The sequence below is a fragment of the Macrotis lagotis genome, chromosome 2 (assembly GCF_037893015.1).
Source record: "Macrotis lagotis isolate mMagLag1 chromosome 2, bilby.v1.9.chrom.fasta, whole genome shotgun sequence".
NCBI lineage: Eukaryota > Metazoa > Chordata > Mammalia > Peramelemorphia > Peramelidae > Macrotis > Macrotis lagotis.
Genome location: NC_133659.1, coordinates 334,554,678 through 334,576,906, shown reverse-complemented (window position 1 = coordinate 334,576,906; position 22,229 = coordinate 334,554,678). Strand labels below are relative to the sequence as shown.

The 22,229-nt window shown below is 47.2% G+C and overlaps 1 protein-coding gene across 1 annotated transcript in view; it reads left to right on the top strand.

The window, feature by feature from the left end:
• Positions 1-22,229, top strand: part of ARFGAP3 (ARF GTPase activating protein 3) — a 53,355-nt gene that overhangs the window by 30,056 nt on the left and 1,070 nt on the right. The window contains exons 10-15 of the mRNA XM_074227097.1: positions 2,750-2,878; positions 3,351-3,476; positions 8,435-8,572; positions 11,025-11,148; positions 15,978-16,068; positions 21,622-21,743. Of these exons, the coding sequence (XP_074083198.1) occupies positions 2,750-2,878; positions 3,351-3,476; positions 8,435-8,572; positions 11,025-11,148; positions 15,978-16,068; positions 21,622-21,743 (730 nt within the window). The remainder of the gene's footprint in view (positions 1-2,749; positions 2,879-3,350; positions 3,477-8,434; positions 8,573-11,024; positions 11,149-15,977; positions 16,069-21,621; positions 21,744-22,229) is intronic.

Below are 22,229 nucleotides of genomic sequence, written 5' to 3'. Positions count from 1 at the left end.
TAGCATTGACTCCTGAAGAGGCTGTGACCAACCCTGTACAGACTCACACAAGTTTCCCCAGACCTCGGCACTTTTAGCTAGGCTTAGCAGGCCTCCCTTCCCAACCTTCCCAATACCAAACATCCAGTTGGCGATCAAAGGGTCTGAGTTTAGATGCTGACGGCCAGCCATGTGCTCCTTACCCAGTCTCTTGAGCCTAAATTATTTGGGTTGGGGGGGGGCTGAGGATGACACACTAGTGACTAGTGTGTCTAGGAGACTAATCTCTGCCTCCAATACCCAGCTTCTAACCTGAATTCTGAGGACTCCACAAATGTGAGTAGGGAAAAGGACTTGTTTTTTGTTAGCTTTGAAATGAAATTAAGCATTTCCTTCATCCATTTGAAAATATGATTCTGAGACAGGAGCTAGAGGTTTTATCAGACAGATGGCCAGGGAGTCTCAAATGGAAAGCCCTCTGCAGCCCAGGCCTGCCCTTCTTCCCCTTCTTGAACCCCGCTTTGCAGCCACACTGATCAGCTCCTTCTCCAAACTCTCCCATCTCCAGACCTTTGCCCATACCATATCCTCCCTTGTTGTCACCCTCTCTTCTTTCCTGATTCTCGTCAGCAACTTGAATCCTCCTCTGATCCTTCACTTATTCCTGTTTTCTGTCCCCTGTCAAGTTCCCTTTATGTGTCTATTTATTTGGGACATGCTATGTCTGCTCCCTAGAAGGCAAGCCCCGGAGGGCAGATGGGTAGCTCTGAACACGAGGCCCAGACTGGAGCTTTATGATTGACCTGGTGGATGTTTGCAGATCAAGTTGTGTCTGGGCTCTTTTGGCCAGGGAGCCCCCTGGAGGATCTCTCTTCAGGCTCCTTTGGAATGAGGTCCCTGGCACCTTTGTCTAAGAACCTTTGTGGTTCTTGCTGTGGTGTAAAACTGAGGAAGGACAGATCATGTCAAGCCCCGCTCCCTCATTTAGCTCATTTGTCAAAGTTTTCTTTATTCTTGTTTCTCTTAAATTAGAGAAAACGCAGAGTATCCATGGGCTTTGGATATGCAGACTGGTTCAAAAAGGATTTAGAGCCCTTGGTCTAAGGGAAAGTTGAGTCAACCAGGGGCGGCTAGGTGGCACAGTAGATAAAGCACCGGCCCTGGAGTCAGGAGTACCTGGGTTCAAATCCGGTCTCAGACACTTAATAATGACCTAGCTGTGTGGCCTTGGGCAAGCCACTTAACCCCATTTGCCTTGCCAAAGAAAAAAAAATTGAGTCAACCAGCATTTATTAAATGCCTACTGTATATCAAGAGGGGCTGGGACAAAGAGGGAAACAAAGTCCCTGCCCTCAAGATGCCCCTGGTCTAAAGGAGTTAAGCATGAGTCTGTGTTCCTCCTGGGGAAGCCAGCACCCAGCTCCAAGAGCAACCCTTGTCCTCAGCATGGTCCTCCTTGGTCCAGATGTCCCCAGAGGTCTTCCTTACCCCCTCCAGAAGAACTGAGCTATTCTTGGGAGCTGCCCAGGGAACCTGAAGAGATTAAAGGTTTTCTAGGCAGGTTGTGGACTGCCATGGGAACCTAAAATGTTTGTACATAATTCACACACACACACACACACACACACACACACACACACACACACAATATTACAATGTTGGGAGATGGACAGGAGAGACTGCATTCCTACAGGGCTATGTCCAACCTGTGGCCAAGGGCCCCCCAACCTGCCCCCACCCTGGTATATGACATATTCTTAATCAACATAGGATAATCCTCAAAAATGCATGTAGAATATAGAACTGATTGAGATGGTGGCAAGAGACACCCCACCACCCCTGTTCTTCCCTCTTGGGGACCCCATGCTACTAGGAGGCATTGAGTCTAACTGAGGAGACCCTACTTGGGGAGCTAACCACACACAGAATCCCTAGTTGCTTCTGGGATTTCCCTGCCTGTGAACCTTAACCTGGATCAAGAGGAAGGACAGAGAGAGAGAGAGGGAGTTTGGAGTTGAGGCTGGGGCCATGGCAAGGCTATTTACTGTTAAGGTCACTTCCTTTATTTGTGCTCTGTATTCCTATCAATTAGTCACCCATTTTTTAAATTGAAATTTTATTTTTCCAATTACAGACGTAGGTAGTTCTGAGCATTCATCCATTTGCAAGTTTGGGAGTTTTCACATTTTTTCTACCACCCTCCCCGATCTGGTAAAAACTACGTGGACAATGGTGTTTAACATACTTCCATTAATCACTCATTCTCACCACTAAAAACAAACATGCAGAGTGGTGATAAAATTAAAATTGCATGCTGAGTAAGAAATTATTTTTTTTACAATATCTGTAAACGTGTTAACTCTTCCTTGTGAGCAGAACCCTGAGTCATATGTTAGGGCAGACGGAGAATTGAGGCAGGACCCAGCCTGGGGTTCACAGGGAGATCATGGCAACTTCTGGGGGCATCCCCTTGGCTAGAGTTGCAGCTCCAAGGCCCAACTAGTACCATGGGGTCCCTGAAAGGGAAGAACAGGGGCTCTTCTGCTTCCATCTCAATTAGCTGTGTTCTGCCTACCTTTTTGAGGATTATCCTTTACTGATTGAGAGTATGCCATATGTTGGAGGGAAGGGGAGGTTCTTGGCCACAGGTAGGCCCCAGCCCCAAATGGACTGTGCCAAGGTCAGAGTTCATGCCTAATTTCTTTGAGTCTTGTTGGAGTTAATGAGAAATTAACATCCAGTGGTTGTCTGGTTGTCTGGGTGTTTGTAGGGTGTCCTCCTTACGCTTGGCCTACAAGGATCTGGAGATTCAAATGAAGAAGGATGAGAAAATGAATTTTGGTGGTAAAAAGAAGATTGAAGCTGAGAGACTTGGAATGGGGTTTGGGAACACCCGAAGGTATGTGAGCTGCTGCTTGTTCTCATTTAAATGGATTAAAATCTGTTCCTTCTAATCCTGTTAGCCCTTAAATGTGGGGATTGGGTCCCTGTTAATAAGTGGTTTTATTGACTGAATAATTTGATATGGTTGGAAAATGATCAACTTTCTTAGAAGCAAGCAAATTACACAATCCACCTCAAAGGATGGGTGCAAGGGGGAGGTTATTCCATGTTTGAAATGTGATAGCTGGGAACCAAGATGGGGGCTTGGGACTTGTGAAAAGGAGAAAATAAATCAAAGATTAACATGCAAGTCTCATTGTTGTGGATTTGGCTGCATATTTATTTTAAAATTCAATTTAAAAGAATTAAAAGAAGTTAATATTCTTTAGCATTTCCCTCTAAACAGTAAAAGTAAAAAATGAATGTTTGAGTTGATTAATGCATTTTTTGCTGCTGATTGTTAATGTGTTTCTTATTTTTTTTGACAGTGGAATTTCTCACTCCGTGGTGTCAGACATGCAGACCATAGAACAGGAGACGCCCATTCTGGCCAAACCAAGGAAGAAGTATGGTGATGACAGAGAGGATTCATATTTCACTTCATCCAGTGCAAGGTGACACATTAAAATTGTGATTGTTCAGGGCAGGGACTCTCAACCTGTGAATTGTGTGATACAGACAAATCATTTTTCCTTTGTCTTGTCACTGTTAATATGGCCCTGCTGGGGCACCTACCTGAGCAGGTCAAGGGCCTGACCCTTAACTCTTTGGATTCCCCAGATATTGTCTAGCTCATAGCAACCAGTTTGAGCCAAACAAATTCACTAGAGGTTGATTTATCTAACAAAATGACAGATTATTCATTTTTTTTTGTGGGGGATGCCATCTGGCAGGCCCTAGAATTGATAAAACACATTCTATCCAAGTGGGTGGGTTTACTCAGGAGACCAAAATGACATGTTGGAAGCCTGCTTGGGAAGGAGGTGTAGTCAGAGTGCAGAATGGGATGTTGTCTCATAGTTGGTGGGTTAGGAATCCACATATTGATGGCAAATTATAACCATCCTTCTGGGACTTGTGCTGGTTTCTATGATTATGCCTCCATCCTTAGCTTTGCAGCGAGCATCTGGTCCATGAATATAGATAGCTGGGGTCTCTGGCTGTTGTGATTGGTGATTGAACGGGTTACTGTGGTCAGCCCTTGAATAGTAAAGGGGCTAGTCTTCCGACATCTCACACACACATCAACATACACATCCCACATAAGCACAAACAACACACACACACACACACACACACACACACACACACACACACACATATTCCTTGGAATATAAAGACTAGCATAGGCCACCCTCCAAGACTCATTGTCCTCATCTACTAAATGAGGATGGTAACATCTGCATTGCTGTCTCATGGGGATTTTGTAAGCATCAAATGGGATGATAAGAGGGAAAATGTTTCTCAGGCCTTAAGACCCTGAGGAGATGTCCCTCCTAAGGGAAAGGTTCTTAGCAGGTGCAGCCTTTGAGGGGGATGGACTTCAGCCACTGAGCAGAATTCAGGAGGCAGGGGGGTGATGCTCTAAGAATTGGAGCAGCCAGAGCCAAAGTCAGGGAACAGAAAGCTGGGGGCCCTTCCATGCAGGGGAGAAGGTCAAAGAGAAGTCAGGATCTGACCAGAAAGGGGCGGATCTGGAAATCTCACCTGAGACAGTCGGGAGTCAATGGAGGTTTCTCTGAGAGGAGTGAAAAGAGTAGTACGTGCCTAAGAAGCTTTGGCCGGGCAGCATTAGCAGAGGCTGGTGTGCTGGGAAGGACTTGGGAGAAAGAAAGATCTGAACCCTACCTCTGGCTTTGAGAGCTGTGGGGGACCCCAGACAAGGCCCTCAGTTTCCTTCTCTGTAAAGGAGGGGTAATATTTGTGCTATTTACTTGAATAAGTGACTGTGAGTTTTGAGAGAGAGAGAGAGAGAGAGAGAGAAACAGAGAGAAGGAGCTTCTGGCAGTGGCTGGTATGCACTATGCCTGTCTCTTGTAATTCTGAGAGCAGCTGTGGAGACGGGGAGCAGATGAATCCCTGGGCCCAGGGCCCAAAGAGAGCTCAACCTCGGGTGAGAATGATAATCAATGGTTTCCTTTCAGGTAGCACCATTGTGGACATCATTTGTCATTCTCCCTTTAAAAAGGTACCACTATAGGTAGGGGGAGTCCCCACAACTTATAGAGCTATATTACCCAGAAGTGTTTCCCCTTGAATCATGGTCTGTGCTAGCCCAACCAAGGTCATTCCAGTCCATTGTGCCAGAGGTTTGGAGCATCTGCATTTGCACATCTCTGGAGAGTTCCAGTCATATTGGCCGACTCCTTCTTCACTTACATAACAGTATCTCCTGCAGGGAGGGACCTTGGAGATGATTTCAGTCACCATCTTTTAGGGTCCTGATGACACAAATGAAGGCCCTGAGAGAAGTGACTCATTCCCACAATCCATGTCATACTTAAACTTCGAACTCTGCACCAGTGGCATTTCCCCTCTACTTTCCTGTTTGATTCCTTATAATACATTCTGTTGTTGTTCATCCTTCCTTGAAGAGGAGTAGTGACATCACAAGTGCAACGTCCACATTTCCCTGGGAATTGGGTTTAAGTGAGGCAGAGCCTGGCAAAGTCCTCAGCCTCATTCTTTTCTCCAGAGTCATCAGAGACCAGTGGTAGGACAAAAGTCAAGATGACTGGTGATGGTCACCTTTCTCAATGAAAAGCTTTCCCTGGCTCAGTTTGTCTGAGGCCGTACTCATTCAATGACTAAAGGCTACGTAAAATTTGAGACAAAAGATGGCTTCCCAAAGATGGAAGGTAACCCTCAAAGTTTCTGTCTAGAACAGTAATTTGCACTCATTTTGAGCCATCAAAACCTTACAATGGGCCATAGAAGTTTGAACTGGGGTGCTATTGGTCATTCAGTAAAAACCAGAATGGAGCCTCCTGCTCTTTGTGTTCTATAGCCAAAGGAAACAAATCTGAGTCCATTCACAGGACATCCTTCAGATTCTTGGAGAATCTTTTCTTTTCTAGGCTTGACATGCTTTTTTTCTAGCACCAGATCCCAATTTGCTGTGGCCTAGAGGCCTTTGTCCATGCTGCTTCCTCTCCTCTGGACACTGTTCAGGTTGTTGGAAGTCCAAGAACTGAACACAGTCCTCCAGATAAGATTAAACCTCAGGGGAGGGGGAGGGGCACCTCCCTGTCTTTTGGATGCAGCCCAAGCCCATCTTCATCTTTGTGGATGTCCCATCACAACTGCTACCTCAGGTGGAGCTTGCCATCCGCTCAGGCCCCCAGATCCTGTAAAGAGCTAACCGTGTCACCTTCCCCTCTTTTAGTGAAGCTTCTTTTGGTTTTCCTTCCTCTATGCTCTTCCTCAGTTCCTCATGAGCTCCTTTTGTGGCTATGGGGAACCCCAGGGTACAAGTCCTGAGCTGTAACCTGGGTACCTGCCCTTCTAAAGCCTGGCCTGGACCATGCCACTGGCAACCAGCTAGGAATAGCAAGAGTCTGCCCTTGACAAAGGTCACAGTGAATCAGAGACACTCATTTATGGACTGATGCTAGGGACCAGATGGTCTTTTTGTGGAAAGACTCCATTGTTAGATCTTGGCAGGGGGACATTGGAGAAAGGCTTATCATTACCTGCCCATCATCAGGGAAGAAAACAAGAGCTATTTTCTGTTCTCCTTCTCTGGAGGAAGGTCACAGATCTGGTTGGGCTGGGAGGAGAATTGGTTTCCTCTGCAGATTCCCCCCAATCTTCTCTGAACAACTTTTACCACTTCCAAATTATTCATTAGCCCATTAATCCTGAAATATTATGAATTATGGAAGGACTTTTGAGCTGTTTCTATTTTAAAAATTAGATCGATGCCATCCTGAGTTTTCGTTTGAAGTGAACCTTATTCTTTTCAGAAAATATGCACTCAAATTATTTGTGTCACACAATGAGGAATAAAAGGCACCCCTTGTGGTGGCTCCCTCGATATTGGTGCCATTCCAAATGTCACGTACTGTTTCTCTGTCTGGAAAGCAAATGTGGCCTAATTGGCTCTTTTGTGTGATCTAGAACAATCCAAACAGCCCCCTGTTACTAAGCAACTTTTCTGAGTGACTGCAGCAGAGAAGAGGGGTGGGGAGGATCCATAACTCTCCATAATGTTTGAGGCTGGATCAAGAATGAAATGTGGGATTGGCAAAGCCATTGAAACTACATCAAGGGGCAGGTGGACGGAGGTAGAGATGGGGAAAGCTCTGACCTGAGCTATTGATTGACAACCGGGTATGTGTGTAGCTTATAAATAAGCAGCCTGGCGGGTGAGAGTAACAAGTATGGTTTCATGAAACCAGAAAAAATTGGACCAATTTGTAGCTGGTGCCTTTCCAAAATGGTGGACATGGATGCCTTGTCCTCTCTACAGCCACAAATGCCTGCCTCACCACCTGGCACTGCCCGTGGGATATCTGGGAGAAGGGCATCCCCTCCAACTTGAGCCTGTGTGTCATCTGTCAGTCTGGCTGTTAGCTGACCACCATGCTGACAGTACTGACAGTTGGTCATCTGCTCTGTACCTGAGACTCCAGGGGGTTGGGAGTCCTCACTATCCCATTGCAGCCCATTCCCAAGTCTTGTCATTGGACCAGTTTGCCAATCAATCAAGCCTAAGGTGGCCGCCTTACACCTGCCCCGGAGTCTGATTTTGTCTTCACATACTCGAAGACTGGGGAGGGTGGGGGGTGTTTACCTCAAACCTTCTTTCTCCTGAAGATAAGAAGATAAAAAAGAAGTTTAGAAGCAAAGTTGAGACAGAAAATGGGTACAGCATGATAATAGTAACAATAATAGCCAACCTAGTGGTAGACTTTCAGATAGGAAAAGCCATTTATAACATGGTCTCTATTGATCCTCACTACGACCCAGGGAAGGAGGAGGAGGTAAAGTGATTTCTCCAGGACCACACAGCTAGGAAGTGTCTGAGACCAGGTCTGAAGGTGGGGCCTGGGCTGGGCTGGTTTGGAACTTTAGACATAGGGATTTCACTGGCATCCTCACTTGCCTCCCAATGAAGGAAATGGTATGCAGGTGGTTCTCATGCCGCCTGGACAGGAGATCCTAGCTGGCAAGTAGTGCTTCAAAGCTAGGGTTCACCTGATTGTGGAGCCCTGTACATGAGCCAGGGGGCTGGAGAGAAGCTCCTAGAGCCTCTTAGCAGAGCCATATCCAAGGAAGAGGCCCCACCACGTTAGACTTTAGAGGATAGGAGGGTACCTGGTTCTGGTGGAGGGTCTGCCAGGCATAGGAAATGGCAGAAGAAGAGGAGGAGGAGGGAGCCTGGGATACATGGAGACAGTGGGGGGAGGTGAAGCACTCCAGATGGGCAGCAGCTACATATGAATGCTCCCTGTGCCATCTGGTGGGTTCCAGGTGCTGAGAAGTCACAAGCCAATTCCAGGGCCCTGGCAGAATGGCCGCTACAGCCCTTGGATCTCTGAGGTCGCCCTCTCGTGCTTCTTTCCTGCAGGTACCTTGAAGACCCTGCTGAAATGAGGAGCAACAGTCTCACTAAATGGGATGATAGCACAGACCTCTTTTGGAGGAACGAGCCCCTCAGAGAGACAGAAACCATCCTGAGTTCAAAAGGGACAAGTTATGCAGACAGGTATGTCCCAGAACTCTGGGCTTCACCTAGCAGGGTGGGGGCGAACAAACTTTCCCATCCAAGTTGGGCTTGGGTGGTTCTGCCGCTTCTAGAGACCCAGGCCCTCCTCCTGAGCCCTTCTTTCAGCCCCTTCCTCATTAACAGCTGCTTCCTGTGGAAAACTTTTTTCCCAACAATCTTTTAATGGACTTCTCATAGCAACCAGGTAGGGAGGACAAATAATCTTGCCATTCACAGACAATGACTTGTCCAAGGTGGCATAGCTGTGATTTAAGGCAGGCTCACATCTGGCTGTTGTGATTGGTGATTGAACAGTTTACTGTGGTCAACCCTTGAACAGTAAAGGGACTCAGGACATATCCAGAGCCCAGCAGCTCAACCCCCTACGAGAGGGTCATTTAAAACTGTGAGAGGCCTCAGGAAGCCCCCCCAAACCCCTGAGTATGGCCCTCACAGAACTTAGGATGGTGGGAGATCCAAACATGTCACTTTCTAAGTCAATCTGTGGGGGGTTCCCCAGATGGTAGATGTAGATGACCCAACTTTAGTAGCACCAGGCCAGCCCAGCCCCTCCAGAGCCCTTTGCAACTCCATGGGGTCACAAGGCTGAGATCCAAGGTCCTCACAGGTCTTCTCAGGCACACTGCCGAGACCCAGGGTGGCACAGGCAGCAGGTGGTGATGTGGCCCTTTGTTCTTTGCTTCCTGATCTGGGGGTCTTTGACCATCACAATAATATGGCTCACCTTTCCTTCCCTTCTGGGTCCAGCTCTGTACAGGAAGCCAGTTGGCTCCTCAGCCCTCCTGCCCAGCATACCTGTGATCAGGCCCAGCCAGACCCTAATTTCAGGAATTCCTTGGGCATGATCTCCTCCAGGAAGCTTTCCCTTGGAGGTTCCAGCTCCTCTATGAGCCTTGGATTTGAAGGCTCCATGGATGGACAGAGGAGAGAGCATGCAGGCCCCTCCCAAGAAAGGTGACTGAGCCATTCCCGAGGACCAAGCAGACCCATGGCACTTAGGCTTGTCTCATGGTAGATTTTTGAAACTTCCATACCTGCCAGCTCCGAGTCCCCCAAACTTACCTTGGCCACCCCAGGAGCAGCTGTTCATCTCAGTGGATATACAGTGACCAGCAGGATGAGGGAGGGATGGGGAAAGGGGAACCAAATAGAGGAAGTTAAGGACTTTTCCACATTTCCCCAAAATGCTGTGTGTAACAACTGCATCATTGAGATTGAGTCAGAGAGGAAGGCCCTAGACTCCAGGCCCTGCAGGCCACAGGGCTGGGAGTCATTCTTTTCATCCTGAGGGAGATGGGGGTGGGGGAGGTCCCTTTTTTTTGTTCCCATTTTCTTGGTGCTTATTGGAAATGACTGATGGAACTAGCTTTTATCTCTTCCCAGCATTGAAAGGAGAAAAATGACTTAGGAAAACCAGTGTCTAGAGCAGCCCTGCCTGAGAAGGTTCCTTTCCCACTGTCTCTCATCCATTCCTTGGCATTCATCCCCTAGGCCTTGGGCCCATCCTTCACCAGCGACTGCTTTTTCATCCACACTGTTGGAGTCAGCACGGCTACTCTTTGTTCTCTTGGCTCTCTTAGGATCAGCTAGGGAACACAGTGGTTATCGTCAGGAAGGCTCTGAGTTCAAATCTGCCTTAGATCCTTATGGGTTGGATGACCCTGGACCAGCCCTTTAAATGAGGAGTATAACAGTTCCTCCCTCCTGGGGTATTGTGAGAATCAAATGAGGTAAAATTTGTGAAGCACTTTGAACACAGTAGGTACTATATAAATGCCAACTGTTCTCCTCATCATTGTCATTTTATTCTTTCTCCACCTGCCAGGCAGGTCATCCAGCTTTCCCAGGTTCTTCTGAATATTTTACAATGTGATGCTCATGTAGCCTAGGTCTGGCTGTCCATCTGCCCACCCCAATCATGGGCAGCCCTTGGGCTTCCCCGGCTTTGCTCATGGCTGCCCTTTCTTTTACTCTGGGGATCCTCATGCACAGAATCCTTGATGGCATCCCTTCCTGGAGTGGCAGAGAACAGACAGCCAAGAGAGATGTGGAACACCTCTGGCCTTGCCACTGCCTCTTGGTTGGCCCAGAGTCCCTTGGTCAGGGGCTTTCTGCTCACTAATTGAATGGAGGGACTGACTTTCACCCCACAGTAGAGGAGCCACAGTTTGGAAGGATGATGGTCTAAGAGGAAACCAAATGATAGTGTCTGTATATGTTGCGTGACGGAGAGGGAGAGGGGGGGGAGTTGATTTCATTTAGAAGATTCCAGTTCTGAAGAGTTGGTTCTTAAAATGATTGTTCTCATTTTCTACTCTCTTTTCAAATGCAAATACAAATTTTTAGATTATCGATGAAAATGGCATTCACCTTATCTTCAATTAAGTCCATTTTTGCTGTAATCTTGAAGCCAATTTAATTTTAATTGTAGACCAACTTCACGTCGCAAACCTGATTATGAGCCAGCTGGACATACAGACGAGGCACAAAAAAAATTTGGCAATGTCAAAGCCATCTCATCGGACATGTATTTTGGAAGACAAGACCAGGCTGATGTAAGTATTATAAAGGTTTCTGTGGCAGGAGGGGAGGCAGTAGAGGGATGCTGCTGTAAGATATAGGCCATGGGTCTTGGCTTGGGGTCCATGTGGTTCTCCAGGCCTTCTCCAGCTCTCCCATCCCAGCATTTTGTGCACACTTAGGGACCCTCATCATATGGAATGTCCCCACATTGCTTCTAACTTCTCCCCCAAGCAAGACTTTGACCTTCAGGAGGCCCAGGCATGGTTCACACCATACCTTTACTTGGGGCCTCAGGGACCCAGGCTTGTGCTAGGCTCTCAGAGTCACTCCCTGGCTCCATATTGGATGAACATAGGTTAGCCCTGGCCTTGCCACTGATGGGGAAAGCAGGCCAGGACTAGTCTTGTCATCAGCTTCGACCCCAGTGAAACAAAGCTGTGTGTGTGTGTGTGTGTGAGAGAGAGAAATAGCATCTCAGAGCAGGGTTCAACCTAAGACTTAGACAGAATTGAACAATTCCAGGCTCTCGGATCAAAGTGCCAGATGTGACCCAGATATTCCAAAGAGGAGGTCTTCACTGAGTGTCCATCTCGTGGGCAAGCAGGCATCCCTTCTGAAAAGCCCATTGTGAATAAAACCAAAGCACAGCCTCACAAAGGAGGCTCATCTTGTTGAACTACAGTTAATATACTAGAAATCTTTTTAAAGACCAAGTTCACAAACTTTGATCTTAGACCAACCCCACCTTTATTTTTAGGTTTTGGTTTTTTTTTTTTTTGCAAGGCAAATGGGGTTAAGTGGCTTGTCCGAGGCCACACAGCTAGGTAATTATCAAGTGTCTGAGACTGGATTTGAGCCCAGGTACTCCTGACTCCAAGGCCTGTGCTTTATCTACTGCACCACCTAGCCGCCCCCTTCGTTATTTCTTAAGAGCATAGTAACATACCTCAGTTTGTTCAACCACTGCTCAGCTAATGAGCATCTCCTCCATTTCCAACTCTTTCCTACCAGTAAAAGAACTGTTAGAAATATTTTTGTAGGGGTGCCTAGGTGGTCCAGTGGATAGAGCACCGGCCTTGGAGTCAGGAGAACCTGAGTTCAAATTCGGCCTTAGACACTTGATAATTGCCTAGCTGTGTGACTTTTGGCAGGTCACTTATATAAAAAGAAAAAAGAAATATTTTTGTACATAGTTTCTTTGCCCTTTTTGTTTTTATCTCTGGAATACAAACTTAGTAGTGGTTTTGCTGAATCAAATGATATGCAGAGTTGTATTCCCCTTTGGGCATAGTTCCAAATTGCTCACAAGAATGGTTGGATCAGTTCACAACTCCACCAGCAGTGCATTCATGTCTCAATTTTTCTACATCTCCAACATTTGTCATTTTTCTTTTTCTGTCATATTAACTGATCTGTTAGGCGTGGGATGGTAGCTCTGAGTTGTTTTAATTTGCATTTCTCTAATCCACCGGGAGGAGGGAATTTTGACAGTATAAAGCCTGCAAAATCATTTGGTCTGACATTACCACAGCAACCATAGATGGGACTTGAAATCCAATAAATCTAGGAACTTTTTAGGGATGCATTAATTAAACTTTTGAACAACTATAGCAGGTTAACTTTTAAGTTGATGATTTTGTATGGCTTTGACATTATGAACTCTGTAGGAAAAAAAGCCCTTGCTCTAATCAATAGTGATTTAAAGCATTTTTTCATATTATTATAGTTTTGATTACTTTGTCTGAAAACTACCTGTTTGTATCTTTTGACCATTTAGCAATTGAGGAATGGATCTTATCTCTATAAATTTGACCTAGTTCTCTATATATTTGAGAATGAGATCTTTATCAAAGAGACTTGCTTTGAATCTTTTATTTGTGGTAATGATTATCAGCTATGATTTTTCTTCATTTTACTTCTCTCTCTCTCTCTCTCTCTCTCTCTCTCTCTCTCTCTCTCCCCCCTTCACATCTGTCAATCAGGAACCCCTCTTTTATGCCTTTCCCCTCCCACTTTCCTCTATGGTGAGATAGATTTCTACAGTATGTTTGTTATTCTCTCTTTGAGCCAATTCCAATGAGAATAAGGTTCACTTACTTTCCTCCATCTCTCCCATCTTTCTACTATAAAAGCTCTTTTGCTCCTGCATATCAGATAAGTCACTCCATTCTTTCCCTTTCCTCTTCTCCCAGTGCATTCTTCTTTCTCACCCCTTAATTTAATTTTTTTTAGATAATCATCCTATCATATTCAATTCATATCTGAACTTTCTGTCTATGTATACTCCTATCTGCCCTAATAATGAGAAAGTTTTTAGGAGTTACAAGTGTGACTTTTTTATGTGGAAATGTAAATAGTTTAACCTTATAATTCCTTGTGATTTCTCTTTCCTGTGTATCTTTTTCTGCTGCTCTTGAGTCTGTATTTGAAAGTCAAATTTTGTATTCAGCAGGGGCTAGGTGGCATCTAGGTGGCACAGTGGATAAAGCACCGGCCCTGGAATCAGGAGTACCTGGGTTCAAATCCGGTCTCCAACACTTAATAATTACCTAGCTGTGTTGCCTTGGGCAATCCATTTGCCTTGCAAAACAAACAAACAAACAAACAAAAAAACAAAACAAATTTTGTATTCAGCTCAGGTCTTTTTATCAGGAGTGCTTAAAAGTCTATTTCATTGAATATCCATTCTTTCCCCTAAAGGATTATACTCAGTTTTACTGGGTGATTCTTGGATCTAATCTTAGCTCCTTTGCACTCCAGAATAATTATATTCTAAGCCCTCTGATTGTCCTTGACCTGGGAGCTCTGGAATTTGGCTGTAATTTTCCTGGGAGTTTTCCTTTTGGAAACTTTTTCAGGAGGTGATTGGTGGAGTCTTTCCATTTCTATTTTACCCTCTGGTTCTAGAATGTTTTTCTTGGTAATTTCATGAAAGATGATATCCAGACTCATGGCTATCAGGTAGTTTAATAATTCTTAAATTACCTATGCTGGATCTATTTTCCAGATCAATCACATTTTCTTCTCTTTTTCAATCTTTTGAGTTTGTTTTATTGCTTCTTTATATTTCATAAAGTCATTTGCTTCCACTAGCCTGATTCTAATTTTTAAGGAATTATTTTCTTTAGAAAGTTTTTGTACCTCCTTTTCTATTTGACTAATTCTGCTTTTCAAGGCATTATTTTCTTTATTGGATTTTTGTACCTCTTTTTCAGTAAATATTTCTTAAGGACTTAGCATAAGATCAGAGAGTCAGGGGAGGGATGGCAGGGCCCTTCTGCTCATTTCTTTCAAAATGTCTGGCTTCTCAAAGGACAAATGGAAGCTTCAAACACTCACTCTTTTTGACTTCTTGTAGCAGGACACATGGGGGCTCCTCAAAGGGGAACCTGCATGAAGTAGTCAGACTGGCATTTGAACCCAGATCTTCTTACTCTAAGCTCAGCACTGTTCCCATTCAACCACAGTGCTTCTCATAACTCTTTTATTGTATTTTATTTTATATTTTGTTTTTTATTTTTAGCACAGAGACTTTTAAGGCATTTTTTGGTTCCAAATTCTCTTCCCTCCCCCTACAAGAAACAAAACCTATACAAATCTGAAAGGCCATGCAAAACAAGTAAAAGAAAGAAGAAAAGATGCCTCAGTTGGCTCTCTGAGTCCATCAGTTCTCTATCTAGAGGGAACAAACTTTGTCATGGGTCCTCTGGAATTCTCTTTGGTCACTGTACCCATCAGAGCAGTGAAGACTTTCACAGTTCTTCGTCATACAGTCTTGCTGTTAGCTTGTGCAATGTTTTCCTATTCACTTAATTTTGCATCAGTTTCTGAATCATCTTTTTCTGAAACTATGCCCCTTGTCATTTCTTAGCACAACTTGTTCCTCAATGGATGGGGGATGCCCTCAGTTTCCAGTTCTTTGTACTCACAAAAAGAGCTTCTAGAAATATTTTTGTACAAATATTTCCTTTTCATTTAAGCTTTATGGGATACAGACCTATCAGTGATATAGCTGAATCAAAGAGTATGTAGTTTTTTGTCTTTCTTTGGGTATAGTTCCATATTATTCTTCAGAATGGTTGGACCCATTCACAACTTCACCAGCAGTGCATTAGTGTGTCTGGTTTCCCTACATCCCCTCCAACTTTTGTCTTTGAGGTGATACCTCATAGCTATTTAACTTATATTTGGTACATATTTCATATGACTTTTGATAACTTTGATTTCTTCCTCTGAAAATTGTCTCTTCCTGTCCTTTGACTGTTTTCCAATTGAGGAATGGTTCTTGATTTGAGATGTTTTTCAGAGAGACTAGCTATAGCGATTCCTCCCCCCCACCCCAATTTCCTACTTTTCTTCTCATTTAAGCTGCATTGAGTTTATTATTGTAAAAACTAAATTTTTTTTCTAATCTAAATTATCCATCTTGCCTCCTGGACCTCTCTCTCTCTCTCTCTCTCTCTCTCTCTCTCTCTCTCTGTTTGCTTATGGAGACCTTGGTCTTTGTTTCTTTGCAGTTCTTTGACTCCTTTAGTTCAGATGCTTCCAAGTGTTCAAATTCTTTCTATGTCTTACTGAGATGCCTAAGGCAGGGCGCACTGATTGAGTGTCTAAAATAGGGGTGCTGGATAGCCTTATCCAGGGTCACGTGGCCAGGTTTGTCCGAGGCAGGATGGTCCCAGGGTCACTCTCCACCCACTGGGCTGCTCGATCCTTCTGTCTTATAAAAGAACAGAGGCCCCGGTGGGGCCACCCCATTTTTAGGGAGAGGCATTAGGCCTATGTTTAACCTGATAAAGTGGGAACACAAAGAATCTTCCAGGAATGTCAGCCCCTGACCTGCTGTGTTTTCTTCTTCTAGTATGAGACAAGGGCTCGGCTCGAGAGGCTCTCAGGAAGCTCCTCCATAAGTTCAGCTGACTTGTTTGATGATCAGAGGAAACAATCATCAGGTAAGGCTGGACAGCCGGCCTGGGGAGGTTGGCAGACAGGTGCCCTGGTTATCAGGGAAGAGGCACCTCCAAGTCGGCATGACCTGGACTCCTCAGGTTTGGAGGGGGACTCCAGGTGACAAACCTCCAGCTCATTTCTGTGTAGTTCTAGAGATGTGAAATAGGCCTCTCAAGATCACCCTTCTCTGATTGCCATGGCTGTGGTCAAGGTCTTCTTGACTTAGAGTAAGGGAGGAAAATCAAGTTTTTGGGGAATGAGCTCAAAAGAGGGATGCATATCTTAACTATGATCTGATGCATCTTTGCCCTCAGGAAGCTTATAGTCTAATGGAGGAGGCAACATGTTGTGGATAAAGATATAGAGTGCAAAATGAATAGGAAGGGAGGGCCCCAGGAACCAGGACTCAGGGGCCTCTCCAAGAAAGGGTTGTGGACTGGGTCTTATGGGAAGGAAGCAATTCTAAGAGATGAGGAGGAGGGCGTAAAGGTCTGGGGGGCAGGGGATGGCCAGTTGGGTGGGAGAAGCAGCAAGAAGGCAGCTGTGGCTGGACTGAAGGAGACATGTATGTAGAAGGAAGTATTGTGTAAGGGAGCATGACAGGCTGGGGTGGCTGACCTGGGAAGAGCCGGATCAAGGAGGTTGGAAGGCTGTGACTCACCCTCAAGTTCAGAGGAGATCTCGGTGTTTACCAAACTGAGGAATGACATGGCCAGCCCTGGGCCTCCCTGGGCCTTAGGAAAATCACTGGAAGCCAAAACTGGGAGAAGCCTGGGGCAAGGAGAACAGCCAGGAATCTCTGAATGGTGAGGACCTGTACCAAGGTGGTGGCCACCTAAGGACAGAAACAAGAGAGCTACCTTTGAGGAAAAAGAAATGCTGAGACTTGGCCATTGAATGGATGTGAGGAGTGAGGAAGGACATCTACACTGTAGAGCTAGGGGACAGGGAAGGGAGTACCCTCACCAGAAATGGGGAGATCTGGGACAGGAGCAGTTTGAGATGGAGGGGATCATTGTCTGGGACCAGTGTCACCAAGGTATCACAGGGGGCAGGGATGCTGCAGAAGCTCCTGGATTTGTCAACCCTGAGGTCCCAGGAGATAGACCAAATTGCAGCGGCCTAAGGAGCATGTAAGGAGACACCTTGGGCAGCGAGTGTAGACAGCTTTTTCTGTGTGTGTGTGGGGGGGGGTGGTATTAGCTCAGAAAGGGAGGAGACAGGTAGGAAATGACAACTTGAGAGCAGACAGGGCTTTGGTGACTTTCCCTGGTCTTCCTTTAAGTTCATTCTGGGTTGTTTTTTTTTTGTTTGTTTGTTTTAGCTTTTTGCAAGGCCACACAGCTAGGTAATTAAGTGTCTGAGGCTGGATTTGAGCTCAGGACCTTCTGACTCCAGAGCCGGTGCTCTATTTACTGCACCATCTAGCTTCACCCATTTACTGCACCACCTAGATGCACCGCCCCCCCCATTCTGATCTTGACAACCATGTCAAAAATGACTGAAAATTGGCTACTTTGAGTAGAATTTTCCAACACTCTGCACCTCTTAGGAGCCCTGGACTCAAGGAGCCATCTGCATGGACAAGTCTCAGGCTCCTAAGTCACTCTTTCGTTCCTAGACAAGCCCTTCCAGGTTTCAGACCCTCAATCCCTGGGAGGGCTCACCAAGATTTCTCCCCTGAGGTTCAAGGGGGTCAGGCTGCAGGAGCCACTTCCCGACTCACCTCTTTCTTGGAAAGAGTCATTCCTCTCCCTAGGCTTCCTCCCCTCGGACCCAGAAGCTGGCTCATCGTTTCTTTGCTTTCTGTCATGGGGGCCTGTCCCTCTTGGTGGAGGAGGCTTCCCTGCCATAGGGCCTGGCCTCCCTCAGGACCCCATCTTCTTAGAGCATGGAGCTTTCTCTGAGACCCCTGGCCAACACAAGACCAGAGTGGGCTCCTCTTGTTTCTTGGACACAGAGCTGCCCTGTGGAGGGACTCAATGAGATCCAGGTTCACAGCAGCGTTCTTGCCAATCAGGGTCAGGCCTTTGGACGCCTCACCAGCTTCAGTGCTTTGAAGTCAGTCTTGAAGAAGAGGGTAGGAACAGAAAGAGGGGGCAGCTGCCTGGGCATCTGGAGCCAGCTGACTCCCCCAGAGCCTCCGCTCAGGAGGAGGAAGGAGGGGAACTTGTTTGGAGGAGGAAGCATGACGAGTGATCCCTTCCCAGATCTGTAGCTGAGCTCTCTTGAAAGCACCACTCCCACATCCCCACAGAGGTGGAGGCTGCCAGGCCTGGTCTGCCCTCACTGCTCACATACTGAGGAAGGGCTGGTGCTGGCCATGGAGCCAGATGTTTCCAGCTCCATCCTGACTCTAAGCCCTCTTCTGGATGATCCTGGGGAAGGAGGCAGGAGGGTCACCCCTCATTAGGCACAAAAGTCATAAGGCTCAGAGGGGCAGCTCAGCCAAAGGTTGTGGCCATGCCATAGACCAAAGCTTTATAAAGCCAGATACTAAGGGTGTTGTTAGGTCACTACAGAGAAGCCTGGGAGGTCTGGGAAAGAAAGAGGATGGAACTTAGGGTGTGGAACCCAGCCCAAGCCCCCCCCCCCCCCCATAGCACCTGGGGCTCCTGCCCCACCTGCCCAGGCCTAGTTCCTCAGGAGTTCCCCCAGGTCTCTTGCAGTTCCCCATGTGGAAGCCTTCCTAGGGGAACTTCAGCGAACAGATTCTCTGCTCTTGTCCTGCCAGGCCTGGTGCTAAAGTCTGAGAATAAAGACAACTCAGACATTCCCTGCCCTCATAGGAGCAAGACGACCTAGATGGGACAAGGAGGGAGTGGGGAAGGTAGAGGCAGCTCCTTGGACATGAGCCTTAAAGGAAACCAGGGATTCAGGCACGGGAACAGCCAGGCAAAAGCCCAGGGGGGGGGGATGAGGGTTGTGTGTGTGAGGAGTCTCAAGAAGCCGATTAGACAAAAGCATAGAGTTTCAAAGGGGCTGTGGTCTCTAATGAGACAGATTCCCCCTAGAAAAGCTTTTCAAACTCAAAGTGCTCTGGCTGCATCTCAGCCTTTGCTCTGGGTACAGACAGCAGCACTGTTGTGAGTCTCTGAAGCATGTTCCCAGTAAATCGATCTATAGGTCCGGCAGGGAGGAGCCCAGAGACCATCCTGGCAGTCGGACCTCCTCTTCCTCCTCCTGGTCAGGGGCCAATTAGGCCAAGAATGCCCAGAGGTAGCTAAGTGGTGGAACTGAGGTTCAGCCCTGGGCCAAGACTGGCTCCCTTGGGTGTGCTGGTCCTGGCAGGGTCAGTGTGTCTGCAGAGATGGCCCAAGGCCACCAGGAAAACTCCACAAGGCCATCCATAGGCACCTGGTGAACATCAGGATTCTAGTGAGGGAGAACCTCACCCTCAGAAGGTGTTTCCTGAGAGCCCCAATTTTGGCTCCATCCAATGTTCTGCCCAAACAGAGTCTTCTTTGGTTGGTAAGCCTGGATAACCTTGACTTCCCTAATGTCCACTGAGGTCATGCTACTGCCAGACTCTGGGAGATAATGGGCTTGTGCAGTTCAGAGGTTGGAGAGAGGCCTTAGAAAGGCAGCTGGCGTGGCCTCCCCAAACTGGAGGGGGCTGGAGAGGAGGGGGAAGAGTGACCCAAGAGCCAATCCTTGGCTGTAAATATAGATTCATTTACACTGGCATCCCCTGAGCCCTCCTTAAGGGAAAAAGTTGGAGGACAGGATATGGCCCTTTGTTTGGGGGGTGCATTTAATTTTATTTGTTTGTGTAAGTCTTGCTGTTAGCAGTCATTTTTTTTTTTTTTTTTTTTTTTACAAATTTCAGCAAGAATTCTATTTAGCAGGATTAAGTGGGACTGTGTGTCGTTCCCCCACCCAGCATCTCTGTGACTTAAATCATTGAGGGGCTCCTGGGAGTCTGGGAGGACTCCCTATTGAGCTGCCCTTGCTCGACCCAAGGAGATGGTGCCAGCTAGACTCAGAGCAGAGATGGCATCATTGCCCATCTCCCTTGGATGCTGACTCTGATCCTGGCCTCGTCAACCCTGCTTTTTTAATACATAGGTTCCATGGTGGGGGGCACTGTCTTTGTACCTCCCGACTGAGGGCAGCACTTGATACCAGCATTGGGGAGCCCCCCAAGCTGTTAGGCTGGGCCTTCTTGGGGCTGCCTCTCTTTTATCCTCTGTGCTGCCATGGCCAACCCAGACTTGATTATACAAAGTAGAATTTTGTTCATTTTAGCAAGTGGGTTTCTGTGATGTCTGTCGACAGACTAATCCCATTAGTTTCATAATAACAGGAAGCAAAGATGATGCTCGCTGTCTGGTTTGGTCTGTTTAACTACAGAGTGGAAATGGCTGACTCTTAGCTTCTGCCCAGGTTTTGTATTGGGGACCCAGAGGCATGATGGGGGTCTGGTCCCGAGGGTGACAGTGAGCAAGACTTCCTACCCTCAGGGAGCTTCCAATTCTGTGTTTTATTAGAGGGACTCAGGAGAGGGGGGAACAGTCTGATCAGGGGCACTGTAGGCCTGGGAGATGACCCAGAAACAGCAGTGGAAACCAAGGCTACCAAAGAGAGAGGCCATAAGAGATTCCTAGGGCCTGGAGAGGGGCCCTCAGGCGTGTGGGGCTCTGTCATTCCCAGGACAGATGAAGGACACTAGGTGGTGAATAAATAAATCTTCATTTTTAAAGAAGACTCTGACATCAGGGAGGGGATGCTTTAACATGCAAGTGAATTGGATTTGAGTGAGGGAGGGTTGTGCTAAGTCACCACCTCACTTTCTCCTCTGGAGATGGCCCTGGATGGGCTAAGTGACTTGCCCAAGGTCACACAGCTAGTAAGAGTCAAGTGTCTAAGACTTGATTTGAACTCCTGTCTTCCTGACTCCAAGGCCAGTGCTCTTTCCAAGGCCACTGTGGTAACCCAGAGAGAAGTCACTGAACCTGGCCCCCACCATCATGGCCACCCTCTCCTGCCTGCCCTGTGACTGGGTCTTGAAGGCTTATGGCTTTGTCCTGGACTTTGCCATCACCCAGGATCAAAACAAGAAAACCTTGGTCAGATTCCCCCTAGAAAAGCTATTTGTATTTCTAAAGGACTCAGGAACAGGTCCCAGGATGTAGGCAGCCCAGTCTGCCCAGCCTGGCCCATTCTGGCTCAGCCTGGCTGGCTTTTGTCCTCGGAGGCCCATCTATCAGTTACTCTGACAGCTACTGGCCCCTTGACAAGCTTCCAGGGCATAGAAAGGGCAGGGAAGCTTGGGCTCCCCACCCTGAGCTCTCACCCCACTCACACAGGTATCCAGAACTTGTAAACAATCTGGGACGTGGCCTTGAAGAGTACATCCAATGTGGGGGGAAGCCATGACTGCCTGGTGCTGAGGGCGGGCCTGTGGGGCACTCATTGCCCCGTCTGTCTCTCCTTTATCCAGGCAGCTGGTAGGCGACAGGGAAGGGTAGATGGGTGATAGAGCACCCAATGCATCCATACTGGCTTCTTCCAGGGACCATGGGCAATGACACAGGTTTTCCTTCTTCCCTCAGGAAACTACAACCTTAGCAATGTCTTGCCAAATGCCCCGGACATAACACAGTTTAAGCAAGGAGTGAGATCTGTGGCAGGGAAGCTCTCTGTCCTGGCCAACGGAGTCATGACGTCCATTCAGGTCAGTGGGATACTCCAGAGCCCTGCCCCCCCATTGTTATTGTTCCAGGCTGTGGGGGAGGGGTATCCTGCTCAGACCCCACCCACATAGGGTCCTAGGACATTCTGTGGCATGTTTATGTGGATAGTGAGCTTGGGCTGCCAGGAGCCAAAACAAATGACTTGTGTGGAGATCTCTCAGCTGTGACTGGCCCCCAGGATCCTGGAGGCCCAGGAAGACTTGAGTCACAACACCCACTTTAGAGAAGAAAACAGTGGAAGGTGGGGCTTCTTTCTGGTTATTTGAGAAGACTTGGTAGAGGTGTACTCTGTGCTTCTAAGGTCCTCTCTCTCCAGTCCACATCTATTGTGGAGAAGCCTGGAAACAAGAGGCCTGGGGAGGCTCCTCCCCTGCCTTCCAGCCAGCTGGGCTTTGGGCCTATGGGGCATGGGCCCCCCCATTGTGGGGAGGCCCCTGGGCAGCTTCCAGGATTTTGCTTAACAATGG